Source organism: Setaria viridis, chromosome 9 (genome assembly GCF_005286985.2).
Source record: "Setaria viridis chromosome 9, Setaria_viridis_v4.0, whole genome shotgun sequence".
Classification (NCBI taxonomy): domain Eukaryota; kingdom Viridiplantae; phylum Streptophyta; class Magnoliopsida; order Poales; family Poaceae; genus Setaria; species Setaria viridis.
Window position 1 is genome coordinate 15,504,246 of NC_048271.2, and position 15,051 is coordinate 15,519,296.

General features: G+C 40.6%; 1 protein-coding gene across 1 annotated transcript; it reads right to left on the reverse strand.

Moving 5' to 3' along the window:
* Positions 1-2,692: 2,692 nt before the first annotated feature.
* LOC117836770 (endoribonuclease Dicer homolog 3b) lies at positions 2,693-14,398 on the reverse strand. Its single transcript, XM_072291180.1, has 26 exons — positions 13,938-14,398; positions 13,643-13,829; positions 13,428-13,541; positions 12,740-12,874; positions 12,491-12,560; positions 11,834-11,898; positions 11,593-11,724; positions 11,295-11,447; positions 10,563-10,698; positions 9,650-9,755; positions 9,369-9,561; positions 9,133-9,293; positions 8,746-8,961; positions 8,227-8,492; positions 7,491-7,765; positions 6,903-7,408; positions 6,728-6,825; positions 6,397-6,605; positions 6,100-6,309; positions 5,213-5,689; positions 4,801-5,082; positions 4,246-4,572; positions 3,901-3,987; positions 3,731-3,806; positions 3,473-3,584; positions 2,693-3,101 (listed from the first exon to the last, which is right to left on the reverse strand). Exons 1-26 carry the CDS (start codon positions 14,045-14,047, stop codon positions 2,903-2,905), a joined length of 4,902 nt encoding a protein of 1,633 aa, XP_072147281.1. The 5' UTR covers positions 14,048-14,398; the 3' UTR covers positions 2,693-2,902.
* Positions 14,399-15,051: the final 653 nt, after the last annotated feature.

Here is a 15,051-nt window from a genome sequence, read left to right on the forward strand (position 1 = left end):
GAGGGGGTAAAAGGGTCTTTTGATAACCAAAGTGCTAAACTTTAGCCTCTCTCCCAAACACCCTAGGTGCTAAATTTTAGTCCCTTCATTTGAGTGGGCTAAACTTTAGCCCCCCCTCTCAAACAGGCCCTTATACTGGATGGGTGTTGTTCATATGTGCACTCACACCACATGTATGCATAGTTACACACTCACACCGTTTCCTTCCTATGGGTACCGTTGTATGCGCCCCCCCTCTCTCTATATACATACATACGCGTACCATATCTGCTAAATAGTGGCTGAAAGCGACCCCGAATAGTTGCTCAACAGTGAGCAAATAGTTATATATATATATATATATATATATATATATATATATATATATATATATATATATATATATATATATATATATATATATATATATATATGCGCATAGTTACTCACACCGTTACGACTGAAATGTCGTACTGACCTTGAGATACCACGTGTGAGAGGCAATGCTTTATTTGTGAGGGCATACCCTGATGAAACACGAGTGCAGAGCTTGGAGCTCGAACACTCACCGACAGGAAGCGATCAACCATTCCTACCACTTGTCTATCAGATCGTTCTCTGGACGCTACTGTTGGGAAATTGGAAGTCATGCAGCCTGTTAGGATGGCTCCCACATGTTGCCACGCAAAACTTGCGGCGTGCCGCACTTTCTTAGGCAGGTGTTTGTTCGGTGACCGGATTCTCGGCGTGCTGAACAAAGTGTGGCAGCATCGATAAGTTCGCTGCAGAATTTTCGCCGAGGTTGCGGTAAGCACAAGCTCTGCGTTGCTGTCACAACGAATCCATGCGCGGGACACCCAAGCTAGTTCCTCAATTCTCATCCTGGGTCCGCCGCCAAATCTCAATCATCTCCTAGATCGTTAATTATCTTGTCACGGGCGATGTGCGCTAGCATCGCCAAGGCTAGGTGCCACAGTGCAGGCCGAGCTGATGAGCAGGACGCAACAGTGGAGGATCAGATCATGCATGGCTGTTGTTTCTGCCATGGACCCATGCTCCACGACACTATGGTAGAGATAATTTTTACTATATATCTAAGCATAACAGTGTATATTAAAATATATGTATTTAGAAAAGTTAAAGTGAATAGTAATTTGGTATGGAGCGAGTACATTGTAATATTCGAGTAAGATTTTGTAGTTTATACATTATTGTAGTTTTATTTTTCTAAACCGGTAGACCTCATTTAAAGTTGTGTACGGGGGCTGTTTTTAAGGGCACCGTGTCCTGCCTGCAACTCCTTCAAGAGACGGAAGTTATTGGGCGGCCTACCAACCATGCACATGCATGGATCCGATAGGAGGGCTTGCCAGCTAGCTGCAGGGCACCAGTGATTGATTGGTGCAATCAGCTACTCCCTCCGTTCCAATGTAAGTGTATTTTTAAGTGCATTTTTAAAGTTTGGGTGAAGAGATCAATATTAATGAGAAATTATATATATGCTTCTATAAAGATATAATCATTGTACTTTGGGATGAGAGAAAATAAAACTGACAGGTAGAGTTAGGTGATCCCATTCCTAGATGTGCACTTATTTTGGATAAATTTTAAACTCTAAAAAGGTATTTATTATGGGAGGGTGGGAGTACGTACTACTGTAACGTATGACACATTGATCCAGAGAAACTCCACCCAGTACGTCACCTAGCTTCGCCCAGTGTAAAGGGGTACGCTACGTCACGCCGCGCCTGTCAACGACGATGACTCGGCTGCTACCAATAGAAGAGCAAGCGGTGCAGTAGGGACCCTGCGTAGAGGTGGAAACTGTAAACAAATAAGTCATTTTCCGAGGCACTTTTTCGAATCGTTTCAGTTTAAGTGATATCGTTTCTGATCTTACCGTATTTAATTTGAATTGTTAAATTTCTATTATTATCATATATAGTCGGAACTAAATAGCTAAATAGTGAAATTGGCAAAATTTCCGAGTGATCGGTAGTATCTTCTGGTCATTTTTATCCCTACTCTACCATGCTTGATCCGAACGCGACATCCATTGAGTCCACTTAGGGCAACCCAGTCGGAGCAAAAAGGATGGAAAGTAGTCCAAAGAAATGAAATGGGGCTGAAAAAACGGAGAGGCACTGACAAACACAGAAGGCCGGCAGGCCCAATTCCAGCGAGAGGACAGATAGACGTTGGCCCAATTCCAACGCGAGGACAGGCAGACGTTGGCTCGGTTTGTTTCCGCTTATAAGCGGCTTATCGGTGGAAATAAGTAAGAATACTATCAAACGCTTTGCTTATTTCCACCGATTCTCGCTTATGAGGTAAGCCGCTTCAGAAATTTGAACTACGAAAAGCGAGAAGCGAGAAAATCTTCGCTTAGATTATAATCCAAACGTGACTAGGAGAAGCGTATACAAACAGGGCTGTTGGCTGACGAACGACAGCGGAGGTGGCAGCACCGCGGCAGACGTAGGACCGCTTCGGTAGCGCTCCAAAACTGGCTCGTGCCGAAGGCTTTGCCAAACAGCATAAGCGGAAACAGCTCCCTAGACAAAGGGGAAAAGAAGGCCGATCTCATGGAACACGTGGCTCAACGCAACAGGCAGAAATATGTGAGAGGCTCCTGTGGGCGTGGAAATCTTCCAGCGATTGTACTTACGAAATTTTACCAATCATGCAAATTTGATTCAACTTAGCACAGATGTTGATGCAAACTATAATATATAAATTTATGTTGTAACATTATTACATTTGAACTTCAACATATATATGTATTCCGATAGACGGCAGAGCAAGCACCGAGCAGCGTTCAATTTTTTCGGGATGGACGGACGACACGTTTAAAACAGCAGAGCAAGTAGCGAGCAGCATTCGATTTTTGGAACTGGCATAATGATCCATGCATGCCGCTTTGCTACATCTTGCACATGCAGACCTTGAGTTGTTGGAGTTTCTCAAGCATTATCAACGACGCTGAATCCTGTGAACTCTTCTTGTCAGTTCGTTGATCACCTTGAAGTGTAATGACTGTCACATCAGGTATGTGCAAGGTGATGGTTGAAACAAAGCTATTGAAGTTTGTAGTTGTAACCCCATCCAGAACAATAGGAGTCCTGTTCCAGAAAAAATAAAATAAATATCTTGAAAATACCCTCAATACTACTTAATTCATTGATATAGCATACAAAAGCTGATGCTCAGATGATTTTATATTGCTTCATGAATAAAAGCTCCTCTATCATGTATAAGCAAGCACTAAACCAGCTATACCATCTGAAAAGCACTAAACCAGCTATACCATCTGATATCGTATTAGAAGCCTGCTATTTTCTGCTGGTAGTCATGTAACTGTGATGCTTAAAAGGAAAACACAAAGAAGAAAAAAGGAAAAAGCATAAAATTTACAGAAGACCAAATGAATAAGCATTACCAAGGTTCATGTTCTTTAGTATAGAGTAATATGTTGGAATTTTAGTATACATACCTAAACCTTTGTTCCACAAATTCAAATTTCGGCATTGGCCACTGCAAAATCTTGCATAGCCTAAAAAGTGCAGTCCGAGGTCCACCTTTATCCATTTTGAGAGGAAGAACAACTGGGAGCATATGAAAGGGCATGGTATCTGAGTACATTAAGTATTTTGCAGAAGCTAGAACTAGGTAAACAAATTTAATTTCTAGTATTTCCCAGTTTCAGACAGCAAGCCATAGAGTACCATATAACAACCAAAACAGGACACACCTGTTGTTCCCACTGAGGAAAGACCTTCTAGGCTAAGATTTCCGTTCACATCCGGAAAATCATGTCGGAATTCCAACTGCAGAGATGCAATAATGTTCATTACTCAGAAAGTCATAATTAAATTGAATAATTTGAAGTGCCATTTTGTGGAGAACTCTCTAGAAGCTTACACTTGTCAATTGAGATTGCAGTTCTGAGGAGACAGTGTCCAATTGCTTAGCCTTAGATAAACATTGTTTAAGTGAAAGACCCCTTTTCTGCTTAAAAGATACAAAAATCAGTATCCAGCATGGTAGAATAAATAGCCAACGAAACAAAAGCTCTGTTGCCAAAGCAGCAAAACACTTGCACACCCAAGGAAGAGTGAGCAAGAGATGAATATTCACATTGCCATAGGCCAGAAATTTACACCCAAGGTGTGTCGTTGGGATACCCATTAGCATCACGAGGGATATGCCCCAACCCTTGAACTAGACAGTTTCTCACTATTTTTGTGCCTGTTTGAGAAAACGTACCTTCAGGTCAACCAAAATTCGGGCTGCTGCCTTTGCATTTGCACTCTTCCTATTTCTGTCATGCCCTTGTGCTATCAGAAGTTCATCTTTTAACTGCACCGTCATCTCTATAATTAATTCTTCTGCTTTACTGGTACATTTTGAATTTATGAAGCAACCAAGGTGGCTACATAACTCCAGCAACTCACGATAAGGTGGCAATGCAAGCTTATCAGGGGTAATCATTGGAGAAAGCAACGGTTCAACAATCTTCCAAACCAGATCAACATTAAAATTTACATCTATAAAGATTGCACCAGTAATACTTTCCATGATGTCTCCAAGAACCTGTACAAGAAAAATAAAATTAGCTTGCTAACTTGTGTGGATACTGTCAGCTTAGGAAAGCTCCACATTGCGGAGTAAAGAGAAATAGACATCATGGAAACAATGGAAACTCATAATTTTATCAAGAACATGCTGGAGAGCTACACATCATTCACTCAAAGAGATAAAAATACAACATTGAAAACTAGGTTGTTAAACCATGAACGTAAGTATAACTAAGTTTCTAACCTTGGGTACTTTGCATATAGCTTGTTGAAGGAATTCATTCTCTTTCTGGTTGCACTCCAAATTAAATCTGACATACTCTGTTACTTGCTCCAAAAGTATTCCAGATCCATGCTGTAGATGATTATGCATGTTGTTTCTGACAACTGCTTGTGCAAAATTCTCATTACTGACCAAAGCAGAACGTAAGTCTGTTAATTCTCCAGGATCAACATCAGTGTGGGAAGCATATAGATGCCGTGTGATTAGTAGATCCAGTACAGAATCACCAAGAAATTCCAGCCGCTGATTCAAAGCAAAAATATTAAGATAGGCATCTTATTTTCAAGCAATTTGTGATTTGAATTCAATAATCTAATGTACTAAAAGTCCAGCACTGCTACACCTATGAGAAGAACTACTCTGTTTCACTAACCTGGTAACAATAGTCGACCCCCAATTCCTGCAGAGATGGATGTGTTATGGCTTCAAGCAGAAGGCTCTTAACCGAGAAGTTGTACTTCAGTTTTGCTTCCAGTTCCTCGATATCTTTCAATTTTGATAAATAGCACAGACGAGATGCATTAGATTTCACTTCCTGCACTAGTTTCATATCACATCTGATATCAATACCAAACCACTGCATAACCCAAAGTGCAGCAGCGATGCCACCACCAACATAATATGCTCCAACTAGTGCTTCAACACAATCAGATACTGTTTTCGAGCACATCCATCTGTGACCTCTGTCACAAGGTTTTCCCACAACAAAAGATGGATCGTCTCTGATATATCTTCCACTAAAAGGAACAAATGCAGTATCGACTCCGCAGGTACAAGGACAAGGGCGCAATGATATCTGTCCAGGGGCAACCCAACGACGTGGGTCGAATGCACTATCACGTACATAACCCTGAAAGCATGAAATAGATAGGCATTAAAAAATTAAAACCTAATAAAAAGGAAAGGTTTCAAAGAAATCAATCAGATGACACCAGCCCCCTCGTATAACTTTAGGAAACTTCAGGAGGGTAGCACACTTTATATGCTTTCTATAAAAGAAAGATGACTCTCTTTCAAAGAAAAAACAATGTAACTGGACTCCTGCTGTCATGATAGCATGAATACTTTCATGCATATTTATTCCATTTGGACTAAGGTTCTGGGAAATATCAACTTTTGTTACATGATGACAAGGAATTTATTGGTGTCATTCTCAAACAGAAATGGTTGAATTATGATGTAAAGAATATTGACAGAATCAATTATAAACTTCTGCAAATTGAGACCATACAAATGGACTTTAGGCTTGAAAGCATCTACCTGCAAGGATCGCCATATTCCATGTTTATGAAGTGTTGCATTGCATATGGCTGTTGATCTCATATCGGAGAGATGACCTTCATGTTTCATTGGATACCTTAGGAACAGGTCACATCCTATTACATATTTCAGTACTGAGTCTCCTAATAACTCCAGCCGCTCAAGAGAAAATGTCTCGCAGCACCTTAAAGTTGTAATAGCCTCCAATATCTGACATGACTAGAAATCAGATTCCTGAGGTGCATTACTATCTTCACAAAATAAAACGATATGTAATATCATGAGAGAAGAACAAACCAGACTACTCGGTATGTGTTGAGCGCAACCAATGTCGCTGCGAAGCTGACTGGCTAGCATTAAAGACTGAAGCCGATGCATTACAGAAGGGAGTAAATAAAATGATTTGAGAATATCAGTTGTGACATCAATGTGGATGAGTAGTTCAGGTGGCACTCGGGCATGAATTTGCTCTTTCTCCAAGAGCAGAGGATTGCCAGTTGAACCATCTGCCATAAGTCAAGTGGAATGTCATGTAACACCAGAGCCAAAAGTAACGCAGTTATCTCAAAGACTTAAAGTTTGTTACAACAGAGAAGGAAATAATGTTACTACATTAAGGTTGCAGTACCTGTGTACTTCAATTTTGAAAAAAGTAGATTGTGTGCATTGTGGCTTTGCTTTAACAGCAACAAAGGTTGTCCTGGGTGTTGAATAACAATACCATACCTACACAGACGTAAACAGATAACTAAGAAATTCGTGGATCATTCTTGAAACTGAGACATGTAAAAACAAACACCTACTTTTGATGGTAGTAATCCACGAATGAAGCAAATGGTGAAGCTTTCCCATTATACATCTCATCGAATGAATCATCTGCAGTTGTGTCTAAAATCAAGTCAAGAACAGAATAGATCCTCCCAGTGTGAAGAGATAACACAACTGAATCTTTGACCCTGGAAAAATGAAGAGATCTGTTGGCCAGATGAATGATTTCTTCTCCCTCGTTTCTTTTGTTTGGACTTAACTTTTCATAACTGAGATTTCCGTCTTCCATATACAAATTTCTCAACTGCTCCACTGCATCAGAGCAAGATTCAACAGCTTCCCACGGTATGTTTAGATCACGCTGTATATAGGAAGAATGCTTCAAAGGCAAAAGTAAGTACATGTTGTCTGAGCTCCATTGTATTTCATGGCCTTTTCTGAAAATAAATTCCCTTTGCAGTTCACTCGTTCGGGAACCATGAAACAATCTACCAAATATACCGTTGAAGAAGAATTCTTGGAATAATTTTCCTTTATGCAGCTGAAGAAAACAAGGAAAAGTAAGCCATGGGTAAAGTTTACAGAACTCTAACAAAAATGATACAACTAGTGTTGTCAACAACCTGCTCTTTGTTCAGTTGAATTTTTCCACAAGGAGTTACAGTGGTGTAGACCATTTTATTAGGTATAAGGAAGAGATCTATTTTTGAATTTGCCACATCATCATCAAGTACTGATTCCATTAAGAGAACGAACCCAGCATAGATTTCACCTTCTTGATCACAAACAAAATCAAATCTATAAGTATTCAGAGTGGCAGTTTCACTTCCATGGATCCAATTTCCAGATAGACCATGAACATTTATAGTTCCATGAAGCTCCTTTCGTTTAGTTGTTCCTGCCAAAATGGTGAAAGGGTAATTAAAAGATACAGAATTTTCTTCAAAAGAAGCGCTCATAGCTGTTGTACAGGAATGCTACTGTCAACTTCATTTTTGCAGACTAAAGTATGCTGCATATGGCTAAAAGTAACAAACAAGAGAGAGTACCTACTGAGCTCAATGGCCTGGAGACTTTTTCTTTAATAAACAAGTCCAAACATATAACACTATATATGAAGAGATATCCTGCACAAGTAATTATGATGCAACATGTAACACATCAAACACATTCTACCAGCACAGGTTCATCATCAAGTTTTATCTTGCTATGCAAAATTTTAGGCCCATTCCAAGTCATAATCATCGTACACAGTATTCTGTTAGTGCTGAATCATAGCAAAATAGACAAATATACGTTCCTATCCTTGAAATCTTGATGGAAGCAAGAGTGAAAGACTTGCAAGACATTAGACCATACCTGGTCCAGAAAGACATTTTCCATCAGTTACAGTTGTATCAATATCAGTAGGTTCTTCAGTCAAGGGTACCAGATGATCATTGAGTTCTCCCAGCTGGTGCAATTTCTTGCATGCCTCAAGGCATACAAGCTGCTTAGCTAAATTACATGTACTGCTTTGAGGACCAACTATACTTCGAAATGCAGCATTGGGAGGCATTGTCAGGGTACATTGATAAGACCCATCTTTGAGACCCACATCAAAGGAAGGCTTTGGCATGTAATACCTGCATAAGAGTGCTATAGTGAACAACCATTTTTTATGCGACGAAAATACAGGAAAATCATGGGGTAGGATGTATAGTTGTTGTATTATTTCTGACATTTAAGTCTGATAAACTTTTCAGCCCGCATGCAAATGCAACCCATAACAGCAACAAAACCAATTGAGATTCTAAGCATGCAACTAGATGAAAACGAAACTTTCTTGAGGCACAAGGAGATAGGTTATAAATAGTTACAGAGAAGTGTAAGTAATACCTATCTTTTGGAAGCTTCTCACAATATTTATGAATTAGATTGACACAGCAGTCTGCGGTGATAGTCGCTCCTGTTGAGTCAACGTGGTATATGTACTTCTCTTCGAGAGGCAAATCGTGGGATGGAGTATTGGGCGATTTATGCAGTGCGAAGTTTTTAACATAGTATTCAGTTCGTATTATACGAAATATGTGTTGTTGCTGCACCAAGTTTCCCCTGAAAGTTCCAGACAAAGCATCAAAAGAAGAGAGATTTATGCATGGGTGTAACTTAGGATTGAAGTAAATATCAGTGACTATGAAAAACTTTTTAAAGATAAATAACCTATATCACTTTTTTTTTAAATCATATCAAAATGCAATCGATTAAGTCTGGCAATCTTTGTACCTCTCAATCATAAGAACATAACTCGAACTGCTTCTTCTGGCACGCCCACGAGACTGGACATAGCTACAAACAGTTCTGGGAAGGTCGAAGCGTATCACACAAGAACAGTTAGGTACATCAATGCCCTCTTCAGTAACATCTGTTGTGAAAAGCAAATTCACCTAGATATTGACATTAAAGTTAGCATATCAGTTGAAACCCTTTTTAAATCAAATTTGACAAGTAACACATCATACTTTCCCAGCTCGGAACAAATCCAAAGTAAATCTCTGTACTGCTGGGCTCAAAGCATCTTTTGATGTACTCCCTCCAGTTAAGTAAGAAATTGAAAAGCGAGAGAAGTTCTCAATTCCTCTCATAAACCTTTCAACAGCTTTGGCTGTCATAATTCTTTCTACAAAAATCAGGCAAAGGACTTCCTCTGATGAGCTGTGGAGAAAACACACATAAATGTATCTTTGTATTAACAATAAAAAATAGGCAAAAAATAAACATCTTGAGTAGTGTAAGGTGTTACCCAAATGATTTGAAAATGTTGATCAGTGTCTCCACTTTAGAAGAAATATATCCCCTCCTAGTTAGTTCCGCAGAACCAGATTCTGATTTCATCAGTTCCTCATAACCTTTTATAGGAGATGCCATAAGAATTAGAAAGCATATCAATGCATAAAGTGCAGTTTCCTAGCTGGCGATAGTATAGTGAGAGTTCAGTAAAATAAAATCCTAAAAAGGATGAACCCGGGAACATGCAGATTAACAACTTCCCGATGAAATTCTTTTTATCAAACATTCAGCAGAGCTGCGCCTCTTTGTATTAGAGAGAGATAAGTACCCAAGCTTCTCACAGTGGACTGGTTAGAGCATTGAACTCCAGAAGTCATTGAAATTAACCCATCCTGAACGTGTGCGAAGCATGGCACCAACAAAGCCCGGAGGGAGTCTCCCCAGTGGTCAAGTTTTTTGAGAGAGATAAGAAATAACCAGTCCAGTACAGTGCCCTAAGGGCAATGCTTAAACCCAAGAATGCACACAGACACACACCATGCACACAGTCGCACTGGATTTACTCTAGGAATCTACAGATGGACACAGTAGGGAGTGCTGAAATTTCTGTGGCACGATTCTTTAGAGAATCAAGCATGCAAGAAACAGAAAAGCTGAATAAAAGCATGCTTTTATTTTTATTTTATTTTTTATTAACATGACAAATTAAAGATATCAACTAAACACATGGAAACAAATAAATTCCCGCTTGCTCTTGTAAACTGTATTATTACTTTATCATTAATAAATAGGGAAGATATTGTAAAGTTTTCAATGTAGGATATGTAGTGGAAACAGTAAGATATTAAACATACATTTGAGATATACCTATGCTGTTATCATCAGAAATAAGAAACTGAAGATAACAAGTAAAGAGCACATCATACCCTGTGGCAGAATTTCCTCTATCAAAAATAAAGCTTCTTTAAAATAGGACACCTGTAAGTTCTGGCTAGCTTTAGAAAAGAGGCAATCTTCAGAATCACCAACTGCATTGATGCTTTCATTATATATTTTCACCACCTGTAAGGAAAAAACAACAACAAAGAGTTAGCATATAAGTATTTCAAATTGTACAAATAGTTGGTATGGTTAATAAGATTGCAAGATAAATACATGTATGTATTTTCTAGTAGAAAAGAACAGAATGAGAGAATACTTGTGAACATAGGATTGGGACCACATATTTTCTAATAAAAAAGATGGTATTGTGAGCAGTGCAAGTGCTACACAATTAAGACTGGCACCTGGCAGGGAAAGAATCAGCAAATTTTCATAAAGGGGGGCACATAGCGAAATGTATCTGCTGAGTGGAGCCATTTTTTCTTTTTTGTGAAACAGGAGAAAAGGTATGGTATCTTAATGGTATTTCCTACAACAAAGACGACCTATTACATCACACCTCCCATTTGTTTTTTAATCCAGTAAATTCCCTGACTGGGCAAGAGTCAATAGCGACAGTTAACGTGTTGGAAGGTCCGAATCACTTGGGTCACAGGATGAAAGGAATTTGTGTGGCTACTAGTCAACAAATAGGATGCAGCATAATGGCCATTAGCGCATCACAACCCTTCAGAAAAAGAAAGATACACACGCTCAACCCTTAAGTAAAATATTACCTCCAAGGTAACAATTGGACCAAGAGTATTCAGTCCATACAATATCTTCCCATGGTACCTGGACAAGCTCTTTCTTGACATCTCCAAGATACTATCAGTGTCTTCAAATTTATTAGGGGCTGATTCTTGTAGACTAACCAACAAACCATCAAGCTGCCCAAAAGTACCATGTTTAGATAAGTAAAAATATACATAAGTGCAAACTTAAAATAATATATTAGGTATTCTAGGTTATGACTACTCGAACAACATAATTTTCTAGCACATCAGAAGAAATATAATTGTTTAGTTAAATCACCTCCTCAAACAGTGTCTGTAACTTTGATTCCAGATCATCCAAATCAAACAAGTAAGGATCATAGTATTTATTAACAATTGTTGCACCAGGTGAAAATCTCTCAAGTTCATTCCTATCTTCAACAATATATACCTGGGATAGCATGTAAGATATTGACATCAATTTGCTGCAAACTTGGCTTTCCTAAAAGAACTCAATAAATTTCAAAACTACAGAAGTTTTGGCTGCAAGGAGAAAGAACCTTGGCATCCAATATCAGTTCAAGTTGAGCAATCTGTGCTTCACAATCTCCTATAGTAGAAGCTCCTGACAAAAATATAAGGCTTCAATAAATAAAAGGTTATGTAAAATACAAACGCAAATTAGAATAGCATGTCACGTTTTATGGAAGAATTGCCATCCGAGATGACAGTACGCCCTAGCAGGGGTTGCCATGCCACACATTGCATGACCTACCCAAACAATAGTCAAGGATCCCCAAAATGTGCACCTACCACAATTAGTTGGAAAATATACGCCTAATTAAACAGTCATAGATCAGAAGATAACTTCAGTAAATTGATCGTGTGAGCTTCCAGTAGGATGAAGAGCAGCATTAAAAATAATTATTAACAACGAAATTCAAGTGCACAGAAGAGTTAAGTCCGATGCACAAAATCATAAAAAAAGTGAAGCATCGCACTTCAACAACATGTGTCGGTGTCAGAAAAGGTCTTGGCACTGATATCGCACCAAAATGGAGTATTGGTGTATCATAGAATTCATCAAAAGAGTTTTTTCTGGAACATGACACAAAGAAATGAAAGTAATTACAGTCTAAAAACATGACACAAAGCATAGTTTTGACAATGAGACAAAAAGAGAGAGTACACATGATTGTCATGTACAGAACTCCTACCTTTTGTAGCAACTGGAGATGCCGTCATTCCAAATATAGTTGGCCTCCAATCAGAATCAACGTAAAACTCCTTTAAACTCAAGTAGGTTGTAAAACATTAGAAAAATTTGCATGAAACTTATTTAGAAATGTGATCCTAAGCAATCCATCTAGCCTAAAAAATGCAAGAGGGTCTAGGGCAAAGCTTATCTATCGATATTGTCAAACTCAAAATCGAAGAAAAGATCTTCAATCCCATTAGGCCATTACCTTCATTATTCGTGAGTAGGGATGGTTTCCACAAGCACGATGACATTCATCAAATATTAGCAAGCTCATCACACTCATAGTTAGAAAAGCATGCCTCAGAGCGTCCAACAATATCTGTGGCGTCATAACAACTATCTGAGAGACAAAAAGGAAAAGATCCATTACTCAAGGCAAACACATATTTCAAATCGCAGATAGTAGATAAGCAAAGTATGGGACTTTTAATTTCGAAATGATAATTGAAAGATCTTGTAAATGATTATAACATCCTAGAGAAGAAACAGCACTAGAAAGCCATAAAACATCAGATAATTAAGTTGATCACAGTGGCACATTTACAGGGTTGCAAGATCTCGTGAATGTAAGTCGAGTATCCTTGTAGGGTTGTGGCAGCAAAACCAATATGTGTTTTTATCAAAGTTCAAGAATTATTTTGTCAGCAACTCTGACATATGTGAATAATAACCTCGGTCACTCGATTAAGAACCACCACTCTCGACAAAAAAAAAAAAAAAAAAAAAAAAAAAAACATTGCCATCAACACGCCGGGACGATTGTTGGTCCCAAACCGTTCATCAAGCACTTCTGCACTTGGCAGGCAGTCATACACTGCAGTCCATAAATCTCACAGTGCATACAATTGCTCAACTCATACATAGCAAGGGCTTCAGTGAACCCTGGCGCTTACCTCCTTAGTCCCGATTGCCTCCTTCCACTGACGAGCGTTCCAGTCACCGACCCCCGATGCCCCATGGCACTCCACCGCGTCGAGGTCCGTGTACTCCCGAATCACCTCGAATTGCTACAGCACAAAGCACACACAACCGCCTCCCGATCAAAAAACACAGCCTCCACCACCCACATTCCCGCTTGGAGAAGACAAACAGACCACCAGACGCGCACCTGGTGGACGAGGTGCACGGTGGGCGCGAGGAATGCCACGATCCGGCGCGGGGCCGCCTCGCCAGCGCGCGCGCGGCGGGCGTGCTCCCGCGCCAGCATGACGGCGACCATGGTCTTCCCGGAGCCGGTGTCGAGCACCGCGATGGTGTTCCCGCGCAGCGCCGCCGCGAACACCTCCACCTGGTACCTGCACGCGCGCGAGCGATCCCGCATCAGCTCAAGCTCAGCTCATCAGGCGCCGCCACGGGCCATACGTTCGGCCCCGTAGCGCGAGATCAGAGCGGTCGGTCAGTACCCCCGCGGCTGGAGCAGCTTGTGCGGGCGGCGAGGAGGCGGGAGCTGCGCCGGCGGAGGTGGTGGCGGCGGCGGGTCGGCGTCCTCGGACATGGCCGCGGCCGCCGCCATGGAATTGAGCGGTGCGTGGGGCGGTAGTGTTCGGTGCGGGGGCTGGGAGGTGAGAGACGCGGCGGAAGGGAGAGGATCGGAGCTGAGGTGGGGGAGAAGTACGAGAAGGCGAAGTGCGTGAGGCGGTGGGTGTGGGTGGCGCCGCGGTGGTGTTTATTCGTTGGCGCGGCCGCGGGGCGCGGCGTGGGGGGAATGTTCTGCGTTCTGGGGAGGAGGCAGCCGCCGTTACCGTTGGCGAGGCGGAGGGGAGGGACCAGAGGCACGAACGGATTCGCGCTCCTGGGCGGCTGGCATGTGGACCCATATTGTCAGACGGCACGTGCCTGCGAAATGAACGCGAATATGCTTTCGCTTGGCGGGCCAGTCATGTTATCGTGATGATTGATTGATTAATGCCATTTGTGTTCGATTCCGAAGCTTGATCATGCCACCTGTGCAAACAAAAAGCATGAAACATAGCCCTAAAAAGAAGCATGAAACATAAGGTTATACATGTTGATCCATACGAAGTAACTAGAGTGTAGAGTGTGCATTGCGTGCTTTGATACAATACAATGGCGTCACGATAGATTACCATAAACACATACAATTAATTAAGCTAGGGTGGGTTATTCGAAAATTTTCGATACTCTCTCAATTTCTTTTTACAGTCGTGTTATTAAGATTCGAAAAATGATGGATCTCATAAACTTTCGCTAAGAATTAATTAAATTATATCTACAAACCATACAATTTGTGTCCATTCTTATTGCACAAATCTTTTAATATAACCTTGATTATGTAGCCATTAATGATATTTTGAGTGAAACTACTGGTCAAAATACATTTATTAAGGTATTTTCGTTAAATCCTAGTAATGTCATAGGGACAGGGACACGCACCTGCATGCATCCAATGTAGAAAACTAGAAGCAATGTTATGCGATGACCCAGCCAGCCATGAGAGTCGGGGACGAAGTTGGAGATGCAAACGTCGTAGTTGTACTAGCTCGTAGGAGACCGCGT